Source organism: Pagrus pagrus (genome assembly GCF_965226575.1).
Source record: "Pagrus pagrus genome assembly, chromosome: 18".
Classification (NCBI taxonomy): Eukaryota; Metazoa; Chordata; class Actinopteri; order Spariformes; family Sparidae; genus Pagrus; species Pagrus pagrus.
The window spans coordinates 22056203-22067327 of NC_140202.1; the positions used below are offsets into that span (position 1 = coordinate 22056203).

General features: G+C 41.4%; 2 protein-coding genes across 2 annotated transcripts in view; both read right to left on the minus strand.

Moving 5' to 3' along the window:
• Positions 1–981: 981 nt before the first annotated feature.
• Positions 982–7913, minus strand: LOC311274296 (uncharacterized protein). The gene is made up of 5 exons (XM_084381856.1): positions 7697–7913; positions 5197–5814; positions 4572–4902; positions 4281–4456; positions 982–3727 (listed from the first exon to the last, which is right to left on the minus strand). The coding sequence occupies exons 1-5, from the start codon at positions 7879–7881 to the stop codon at positions 3496–3498; spliced, it is 1542 nt and encodes a 513-aa protein (XP_084237982.1). The 5' UTR covers positions 7882–7913; the 3' UTR covers positions 982–3495.
• Positions 7914–11031: 3118 nt separating this feature from the next.
• The window catches only part of LOC311274078 (beta-1,4-galactosyltransferase galt-1-like), a gene marked incomplete at its 5' end in the record, with an annotated part of 4694 nt that continues 4600 nt past the window's right edge, over positions 11032–11125 (minus strand). The window contains one exon of the mRNA XM_084381495.1: positions 11032–11125. This exon is cut by the window's right edge and continues 535 nt beyond it.

The following is an 11125-nucleotide window of genomic DNA, read 5'->3' on the forward strand; positions in this document are numbered from 1 at the left end:
CAAAGTGAAGATGTGAGCAGGCTCTTGTCTGAGAGACGCGTTGTTGTTTTTTTTATACATAAATAAACAAGAGAATAATAAGAGAATGGACATATTTGTTAAATAACTTCCAGAAATGTCTGTCTTTGGTTAAATTAAGACCCACGGTGCATATTTTTATACCAAATATAATGTAGACTTATGGTATCCTGGAAGCAGTAAGGTTTAGTATAACTGCATTGATTAATTTAATTGATGTATATGTAGTATATGAGTTAACCCACTGTGCCTGAATTATGCCAATGTGAACGCTTTCTTAGCCTGGAGCTAACCGCTGGGCCTTTAGCCCTGGGCTAAGCGCAGTGTGGAAAGCCATACATTGGCACAATCCTGGCATATTCCACAGTGGGCAAACCCAAACTTTAACCTAGCCCTGCTCTGAACCTGGGTTAGCCCCAAGTTATCCCATGAAAATCATCTAAACAAAGGGCTAAAGTAAACAGGGGTGGTCGGCTGTCGTACCAGAATGTAAACAGCCTCACCTTCCAACAGATATTTAACCCAGGGCTAATAAAAAAATGCAGTGTGTATCGTGTAGCCCTGGGGTTGACTTAACACCGTGTAAACAACGTGTGTTTGTAAAGCCATCAAATCTTATTGTCTTCAGCCCCACCCGGTGCTGACTGAAGTTACACCACCTGAGGCAATACATCTCTGGACAACCTTCTGCCCATTTGCAGTGGAAATCTTGACGACTACAGGAAAAAATATGACGTCAGCTCTCATCTCCTTTTCCCAATCCAATCAAAGACAGTTGCTGGATATGACCTATCTCCTTGCTCAAGAATTACAATGTAAACAATGATTTAATAATTCAGTTATATTGTCATGTATTAATGTTTGCTTCCAGTATTTCATACTTACTATTTTGATTCTGTTCTACAAAAAATAAGTAAAAGGAAATAATGATATATAAGGAAATAAGTTCAGAACAAATGCACAATCTTTCGTAAAGGTTTATTTATCTGGATGTAACGGTAACACATGGAAAGGCAGAAACTGGAGCTACAAATGAATATAATATAATAAATGTTTTACTTTATGTGCAGACATTTTTATTGAGACTGGTATGACTCAGAAAGCAAAATAGAAAGTTTGCTTTACCAGGGGAATATCTCTGGGACACACACATAAAGAAGCAAATTTGAGTCCTTTGTTGAGCCCAACAGTTAAGAAGTCAACCATTATGTAAAAAGCTTAAAAAAATAACCTTGTACAATGTCTGTCTGCATTTTATCAAAGCTGGAGCAGAGCTTATCATGTTTACAGTATGTCAATAATGTGTGTTATCACTGGTCATTTCTCTTTAGATCAGCATTCACATGCGTATCAACAGATGCTTCCTAACTGTAACCCGGTCATTTCCTTGATACTGCTTTTGTCAGCTGAAATACTGCTGCTTAGTTCCACAGGGCGCTGTGGCAATAATGTCTCCAGCCCAACCTGGAAACTGCAAGCAGGAAACCGTGAAATTGCTGAGGCCCTTTCCTGCTGCTTGGTTACTGGACTCAATTTGTACTGTAAAAAGTTGGGTTTTTTTGGTGGGTTTGAATAGAAGAAGAGTATTCAGAGATTGTCTTTAAATAGCAACATCGCGATGTAAAATGTGCGAGGGGTTTACAGATCCGATCTTAAGCCTCAGACTCATCAAGGTTGGTACTTTCAGAGCTGGACCACAAGGGAGACATCCTGAAAGCAGTTAACGGTGCTTATCTCAGCTCCAGTTCTTGTTGAATAAGATAAACTTGTGTTGACCGTGTCTCAAAACTCACCCAGACTTGTTTAATCTTCTGCTTTTGTTCTTGTGTCACTGCAACCTGTCCTACAGCGAGTTGTTGCACCACGCTAATCTCCATGTTGTTTACGTCTGCTTCCCCATGAGATCGCATGAGAGTGATCACGTGTGAGCTCAGCTTCAGTCTGAAGATACGTTATAAATTCACGTTTTCATTGTAAAATGTTAATTTGTAAAGTCTTGCTATAAAGCTGTCAAATAAAAACAGTAAGAAGGGATAAATTAGTGACACTTAAAGGGTAACTCCACTAATTTTACACATTAAAGTGTGTTTACAGGTCTTGGGGATTGTTGATGCACATGTGAAAAAAGCAGAGTAAAGCCTTGAAGCTGCACGCAATCTGATAAATTGCCTCTTGTGATGTCACTCATTGGCCAAGTTGCATTGTGGGTAATGTAGGCACCAGGTTTTGAAAAGAAAGAAGAATGTGTGGAATGAAAAGGGCGATATCTCTGGTCTGTTTTTGTCCATAATGAGTCCAGCAGCGTTGAAGGAATGTAATGTTAGACCAGTGGACCTTTAAAAACCTCCCCTCCATATTACCCAAAATGCAACCTAGCCACTGAGAGACATCACTAAAGGCCTGAAAAAGACAGTCAACCACAATCCTCCACTTTCTGTAAAGGAAACGCTTCAGAAACTACATAAAAAAATAGTTGAGGGTGTCCTTGTGAAGGCTCCTCTTCCTCTACTACCCAACGTCAAATAAAACAGAATAAAGAAAAACTACATTAAAGTTATCCCTGTCCTCCTTGACTGTGTCGTTCAGTCCAATATGCATTGTCTTTGTTCTGCGACTGAGATCAATGTTTAATGAAGCGCTTTCTTCCTTAGACGCAGCCATGAACAGCAAAAGAGGGTGAATAGTTGTAACGTATTCAATATTCTTTCGTGTTTGCATAATGTTCTTACTGATGTTTGAAGTTCTCGGTGAAAAGCAGGTATTCGTTCTGAACAGAGAAATTATTTATTTAGGCTGGAAATACGAGTTTCGTATTGTGTCGCAATGAGCCAGCAATATAAAAACCATTTGGGAAAACTGCTTCGCATTGTTTTAAATACATCGAAGTGTTGACAAAAAGCAAACGTATTAATAAAATATGCCTGGGGATCAATTCAGGGCATTGAGTCCTTCCCTATTTGTCAGCAAACCATGTGTTCACGCCGACATGAGCTTTTATTACCCTTTGTTTGCTTTGTGTACCCAGGCACTATTGCACTTTAGCAATGCTCTTTGGACCATCCACTATCCAAAGATTATGGTGTTGATAAAACTGCAGCTTAAATCAGTTCACTTTTTAAAAGTGGTTCGCTTGTGGGTGAATTCACTAACCGTGGCACCTTGTTTGTCCTCAACTGTAACAATGAAGTGCGTCAGATTTGCTAGTGCTCTGACCGGCTTCTCCACCATGTAAATGGAAGGCATTATTTTTACGTGTGAAACATGTAACAGAGGAAAGTTAAACGCACCACCAACATTATGGCGTATGGTGGTCATCAGAAAACAAATCACAACAAATAAAAAATGGCAATGACGATAATATTACATCTCCACATTTAAATAGGAGGTTCTTCGGCGTTGAACGTGGTGAGCGAGCACATCGTTCATCGGTTAAAACCTGTTCAACCTGTCCGTCTGAGTGTCTGTCCCACCCATCCATCAGCTCTGCACCTCTGGGGTGAGCAGCCCTGCTTTCTTCAGTTGTTTGTCCACATTGGGAATCAGTTTTTCACTGAAGGTCCACAGTCGTTTGTCCACCTTTAGCTCCTCCAGCTTTAACGACCCCCGCAGAGGGACACGGACATGAATGAGTCGGCAAACACCTGGCGGAACCTTGACCTGGGATCCAGAATTCTTGAGCACTTCATGCACCGACGTCTGCTCCACCATCCTGTGGTGCACAAAGACAGAAATGGTTGAAAGCAGTTCTTTGTCTCTAACCTTTATTTGCCAGGGTTAGGGTCAACACGTTGAGGTTGTGATTCTTTTGTATTCATGAAACCATAAAGAGTGGTTTGTTTGTCAGGATTAGGATGGATATTAGTCATGTGTTGTTCAACATATTTGAAATAATATTTGTACAATCTCAATGAGAAAATCAAATCGTTTGAGTTTTAATGGACTTTGAGTACTTCGCAGTACTTGGGAGGTTGGACATCTCCGGCCATGATTGTGGTGACCGAAACAGGTATTTAAAGCCTAAACAAGATATTTTTCAACCCAAACCAAGTTGTTTTTCTGCCTAAACCCAACCAGAGCATTAAAAAACAGTGTTATGACAAGATACAATACAAAACTGAACCAAAAGAAACCTTAAGCAAATCTTCAACATATCCGTGATTGCAGAATCGTACATTGCCAACATTTATTCTGGTGACTGGGTTGTTTATTCGATCAAAGCACCAGATGTGGGTTCTGAGTGAGAAACTTTTCAGTCTGCCTACCTTGGCTGAACTATCATTTTGTAAGGGTGGTATATATTTCTGTCAGGCTCCTCCCTGTAGATGTGCTCCAGAATATTAACACCTGGCACCCCGTTCCACTGAGGCAGGTGAAACTCCCCACTTGGCTCAAAATGTTTCTTGGGGAAGATATGGTTCTCGAGAAAGAACACCCCTGTCTGCAGGATGTGACACAGCAGGGGAGATGGAAAGAGAATAGAAATATTAATAAATATCAAATCCTAAATTTTGGACATTGGTGTGATATTTGTCCTCTCGAGTGCAGTGCCCTACATCTGGATGCTGCTTTTGGAGCGTGTCCATCAGAGCCTTCAGGTTGTCATGTTGGTATGGCATAGCAATCTCATCTATGTCGTTCAACAGGACGTAACGGGACCGGTCCATGGATCTGTAAATGCACTCGTTGAGCGTGGTCAGCTGGCCGAAGTAGTGCACGTCCCCTCCATGCTCGGAGAAGAGCCAGCCACGCGATGGATTCAGGTGCCGGTCGATGGGCCAAGGAACTACCTCCACGAAGCCCTCCTGACTGTAGCTCTGCAACAGGCGGTCCAGGTCTGGGCCACAACTGGTGTTATAGATCACCACCCTGTTCACACCTAGCAGTCTGGGGCAAAGAGATGCAAAAGTTAAAATTCACCAGCACGTCTGTCCCTGTCTCTGTTACTGTGGGATGGAGAGGGGGGATGGCAGGTTAACAAGAGGGATGATATTCCCCATCCCCATAAATCCACATTTGTACAATCTCTGAGCTCTCCTCCAGCTGGTAAACGACTCAGGATCAAGCCAGAATCCGATTTTAAGTTGAATATTTTCAACTTCCAAAAACACACCTATGCAAAGTTACAATATTCAGTTTTCTTTTGGGAAAGATTCAGATGTTCGTTGTTGCTGCGCTCACCTGTACATCTCCAGTGTTTGTGCAATCTGAAGCACATTGTTGTAGTCTCCAAACAGGTTGGACACGCAGACTGTGAAGTCAAACTGCAACTTCTTCTCCTTCCCCTTCTTGTTTCTTATAGGAAGCCAAGTTTGGTTAAATACCCCCGCTCTGCCTGGTCTGGTCAGAAGACTGACGTGTGTAGCGTTGCAGTTTTCAGGAATCGGACACATGACGTCCGTAGTGACGAAGGGAAAACCAAAGTTGTCTGAGTGTTGTGAAATTGTTGTTGGAGTTGCAGCTGATAACCAACCTGCACAGCAGAAGAGACAGTAAAGAGGCTGGATGGAGTCTCTCTTAAACATGCCAATGATGCGTATGTCAAAGCCTTTAACTCTCTGGTCCATGTAGGCCGACACCAGCAAGTGCTTGGTGTCAATGAGGGGGGTGATGCTCTCCTCAGAGATCCGCAGGGGGCACGCGTCCGAAGGCCCATGAGGCTTTGGGATGGACCTGTACGTCGTGGGTGTTCTCACAGTGAGGAAGAGGATGAAGATGAAGGTAACAATGAAGAGGAGGAACAACTTCCTTCTCAGTTTTCCTTTGTCCATCCAGCCACAGACGAGATAGACTCCCAACCTGAGGCAGAATGAGGAATCACAGTTAGACAGATGTGATCAGCGAAACCGATTCGACACATTGTTCCTCCCTTGATTTCATTTGGGAAAGGCTCCTGTTCGCAGTGAAACTGCCACATCAGCAGCATCAGCAGCGATATTTGGTCAGACCTGCCCCGTTTGATCACGATATTATCAGCCCTGTCAATCATTAGGGGAAAAAGGTCAGCGATTAACCTACTCTCTGAAGTGTGTTCTTTCATTTTCTGGAGGCATCTCTTCACCAGGAGTCATACGACGCAGATATGTTGGGTTTTAGTGTGTTTATCGATGCATCTCCCATAGACTTCAACCCCGAAACAACCCACACTCCAGAATAAATGTCGGTGGTTTCTTTTGTCTTTTCTTTATTGGTGATAAAGTTTACAAAACACACAACAACATCAACAAAAGCAAACAAACAAAAGGCCTGGGATGGTTTCTTTATGTTGCAACGTTATTTTTCTTTTGGTTCACTTTTCAATTTTGCGGACTGTTCAAATCTGTACTTAGGTTTAGGCAGAAAGAAGAAAACACTTTGTTAGGATTAGGCAAAGATTCAGCCCCCTCCTCATCAGAAAAACGACCACATAGGACGACTTTGAAAGCATCTTAATACGTCCAGCGGTGTTGTGAGTTATCACAGCTGTAAAGGAGATGTAAGGAGAAGCAGCATGGAGAGCGAAAAGTCTGTATAGAGCGGAGGTCTACACCTCCTCTAGAGGTCTTGTTGTTGGCTTATAAATAACACCACAAGGGGATGTTTATAACTTTTGCTTTAGCTGAGCCACCGATTGAATCTTTCCTTTGTTTCACCATCATCATATCACAATTACATCGTCACCATGTGTTGGACTTCCTTATTAGTACACGTTCTGTAAAGAGCTGTGTTTGAAAAAGAAAATGGTCGCCTAGAAATATGCTGAATCTTTCTTTTACCTCCAAAACAAAACCTGTGATGGAGTCCAGACGCACCCTGATTGTTTTATATTCAGCTTCTATCCAGCAATGTTAACGCGTCATGATTTATTAGCCTGCAAGCCTCTTTTTAACAGACTTCCAAAATAATAGACTTCAATACAGCTGTCACCACAGTCTGGCACCAAAGCTGGATCCGGTGACGCTTCCTTCTATTTTCAAGTTCCTTAGTTTAAAAGGCTGCATTACAGTAACTAACTTAACTTACCAGACTATTCCTACTTTTCTCTTCTATTTACCTGTCAGATCTCTCATTCTACTGATAATTTTTGTTACATTTCTCAATGTTTACTACTAAAATCCTTTCATATTGCACCTTTAAAGCAACTACTTGCACTCTGACACTGATCAAATCACATTTTATCTGAACATCGCAGCTACAAAATAATCTTTTATTTTTTTTTATATCTCCAAGTCTGCAAATCATTATAACAGTGAATAAATCTGTGTGTGCTTAAGCGTAAGGACACTGTTTACAAGGAGGGACAAAGTCTAAGAATACACACTGGGCAGTCTCCCCTGTTCTTGCACCTTGTATGGAGATTGGATTAATGAATATGGGCGTCCTCTTAGCGGTCCCGGTTCTGGGAAATGGACTTTAATTAGACTGATGACACTAGAAAAAGGCTTTCCATGGCACAGCTGCAGGGTCTGTGATAGGTAGCTTTTATTGTGACTTTGTGAACCCACTGACACACTGTGAGGCTGTGTGAAGACAGTCAAGACAGGGAAACTCAATATTGAGTACGGATGTTGTTACAGTTAACAGAAACTCTTGAGCATGGTATAACAGCTCAATCTCTCTCTACATGTCATGATTAAGTATCCGAAGAGAGACACTCAGCTAATTTGCATTAAAAGATGAATATTAGCATATTTGGACTCACTCAAAGATGAAGTGTTGGACGGCTGAAGACGCGCACTGAAAGGCAGGATGGTGTTTTAGTCCCCGTGTCTCTTGTCCCTCTCTGTCTCCAATTGTCTGACCCGCTTCCCTTTCCTGGACGAGACTTTGTAACCGGTGTGTGGTTACCGCAGGGCGGGAGCGGCTCCCTCCTGGGAGGAGCGACATCTGGATAGTTACCAAAGAAATCAATTATTAACGCGTCGCACCTGCCTCACGCTGCCAGGTAAGATCTTAGTTTGAAAGGGTCGGTAACGTGGAAACTATTGGTGACACACACCAGCGGGGTGTTTGACAGATACAGTGATTTGAGGCAAATGAGACCATCAGCGAGCATTTAGGCTGTTTCTACATGAATTAAAGTCCCCCTCCAGTCATTTTTTTTTTCTTCCTACAGTTGAATGTCTGATTTTACCTGTGTGGATTGGTGTATCTGCAGCGTCTGACACTTTAACTTTCATTGCTGAAAGTGTACATTTTCGCTGTGCTCACAGGAAACATGATTTTCATCAGCGTTGGTTTGTGACATCACAAATACTTTCCCCACAAGGAGATGTTTATAACTTTTGCTTTAGCTGAACAAAGCTACTGTTAAAGAGCGATTGAATCTTTACTTTGTTTCACCGTCATCATATCACAATTACAATTACAAAAAGAAAATGGTCGCCTAAAAATATGCTGAATCTTTCTTTTACCTCCAAAACAAAACATGTGATGGATTCCAGTTGCACCCCGATTGTTTTATATTCAGCTTCTATCCAGCAAGGTTAACGCGTCATGATTAATTAGCCTTCATGCCTCTTTTTATTTTCCAGTGCAATTGATCCCTCTGACTTATCAGGAAATGTAACTGGCAACTTTCTAGTTACAGAACAGGTTTGTTTTTCCACCTCCCAGGCCTGAGCGTCGACCGTCTCATTTCTAGACTGTTAATCTCTATTTTTTTTTCTTAGATACATTGACAGAGACAGAAGCTTTCATGTTACAGCTTACAACAACACCTGCACCCACAACCTATAGCAACGACTGACCCTGCCAGTCGAGTAATACTGCATTTTACTTCCCAGCACGTTGTTCAGTTTTTGCAGGCGAATGAGTTTGAATACATTCAGATAAGTCTAAAATACACAAGTTCGTGTCATAAAACACAGGGTCCATGGAGGCCCAACCTTGCAACCCTGACTCCTCCCAAAAATGGCACGCTGTGTAAAACATATATCAAACAGAATGCAGTCATCTGCGAATTAATCGCGTTTATCGACAACAGTGTTCCTGAACCCATAAAGTAATATCCTTTACACGCTGTGTATGTGTATGGAGGACCCAAACTGCCCAAATCTAAAATGAATAATAGATAAATAAATATGCAATTAAATGCAAAAAACAATTAATTACCTTTATTATTTACTTTCCCATGTAATTCTCCATGTTATCTATACGTCTTTTTATGCAAATGCTGTGGCTGTAGTGAGGAAGTGGAAAAGAGGAGCAGAGGAAAACTGCGATATCTAAACATCAGTTTACGAGTTACAGTTTAATCTAATTGGCTATTAACCAATACAAATAGACAAATAAAGAACAAATCACGCCTTGTGTCGTCTCACCAAAGCTTGTGTTCGACCGTTGATGTCCCCATCTCCGTTGAAGCCATGAGACGACGCAGTGAATTGATCAGCTTGACAAACCTCATCAACACTTGAGCTCAAGCTACTCGGCTACACGGCATCACACCGGACACCTATGAAAATCTATGCAGGACTGTATACTTTGCTGTTGGCGCAAATATAGAAAAGGTGGCAAACCCCCCGGGGCACCACCTTCAACAAACATGAAGACCTGGGCACTGTTTAAATAGGGATCATGTGTCTACTTGTGCTGAATTTCTCTTGAAGAGAAGCCCTGACATGACGGATGTCACGCTTACTCATTCAGTAAAACACTGCTCATAACACTCAAAGCTTTACATGTGATGATTTCATTGTTTACATATAATGTGTGTTATGGTATGTGAACAAAAAGTCATACTTGAGTAAAAGTAAAGATATAATGTTAGAATGTTGCTTTGGTAAAGGCCAAAGTCACCCATAGGAAATATCTGATATTAACTGTACTTGTTCTCATACTTCCTGTTTTATTTTGAAATGCCCTCATGTGTCGCGTGTCGCTTTTCAGTTCCTCCCTCGGTGTGATTTTCCCTCCTTCCAGTGTTTTTCTGTTCCTTTCCCTCACCTGTCCTTTTCCCGCATCACTCAACCTTTACCTCATCCCCTCGTAAGTCTTTGTTCTCCCTCCTGTCTTTGTCAGTTCGTCCTGTGTTGCCACTCGGAGTTTCTCACCTGTGTCATCTCCAGTGTCATCTCCAGTGTCTCCCCAGCGTCTCTCCGTAGTATGTTTCTGGTTTGTGTTCCTTGTGTTTTCATTGATTTGTACTTTGCTTTTGTTTGCACCTTGTTTCAGCTCTTTTGTTGCTACTTTGTCTTTTTGTCCTTGTTTTTGGTTTTCCTGGATTCTTGGTTCTTTGTATCATTCAGCTTTTGTTCAATAAAGCTCGCCCTTCGATCCCGAATCCTGTCTGCCTGCCAAGTGTTTCTGCATTTGGGTCCTACCCTTCTCTCATTATCATAACAAAAGTAAAGCACAAGAACCTCAAAATTGCACTTACGTAAGTACAGTACTTGAGGAAATGTACTTAATCACATCGCATCACTACTGCAAATAACTAGTAACTAAAGATATCAAATGAAATGGCAAAAAAAGACAATACTTGCTTTCAAAATATAGTTGAGTGGACCAGACAGTGTATTACTTGAGTAAATGTAGGGAACAATATTCGCCTCCAAAATACAGTGGGGTGGAAGTATAAAGTACCAGAACATGGAAATACTCAAGTAAAGTAGTATAACCTAAAAACTATAGTTGAGTACAGTACTTGAGTAAATGTACTGAGTAACTTTCCATCACTGTTTTTATGGTCTGTAAGCTAAAGCAGTATGTCCAGACAGGGTCCGGCTATGAAACAGCCAAAACACATTTCTGGAAATACTCAAGTAAAGTACAAGTACCTCAAACTTACCTACAGTACTTGAGTAAATGCACTCCAGAGCTTTTGCATTGTTTATTATCATGACCAGTTTTTCTTTTCCATGCGATATGAAAATTGAAATTTAAGTGCAAGTACATTATAAACCCAGAGAAAAGTTACCTCCAGGGAGTCAGAACTTTTAAGAGAAGAACTTTCTGCCAGCAGATGTCAACACTGAGCAGAAATGTTACCAATCATTACCAAATACTTACGTATTTAGCAAGCTTTAATGTCCTCTGAGGGCACAGCACAGACAAAAACAACATTAGCCTATCGTAGGCTGTAACAGCCATAAATGCATCTAGAGTGCATGTCAACAATTGTCATAAA

Excerpts from the sequence above, each read along its gene's own strand:
- LOC311274296 (XM_084381856.1), bottom strand. The coding sequence starts at position 7,881 with ATGTCGCTCCTCCCAGGAGGGAGCCGCTCCCGCCCTGCGGTAACCACA. Across the intron at positions 4,903-5,196 it reads CAAACACTGGAGATGTACAG|ACTGCTAGGTGTGAACAGGG; the intron begins GTGAGCGCAGCA and ends TCTTTGCCCCAG. Across the intron at positions 3,728-4,280 it reads AAAATGATAGTTCAGCCAAG|GATGGTGGAGCAGACGTCGG; the intron begins GTAGGCAGACTG and ends TGTGCACCACAG.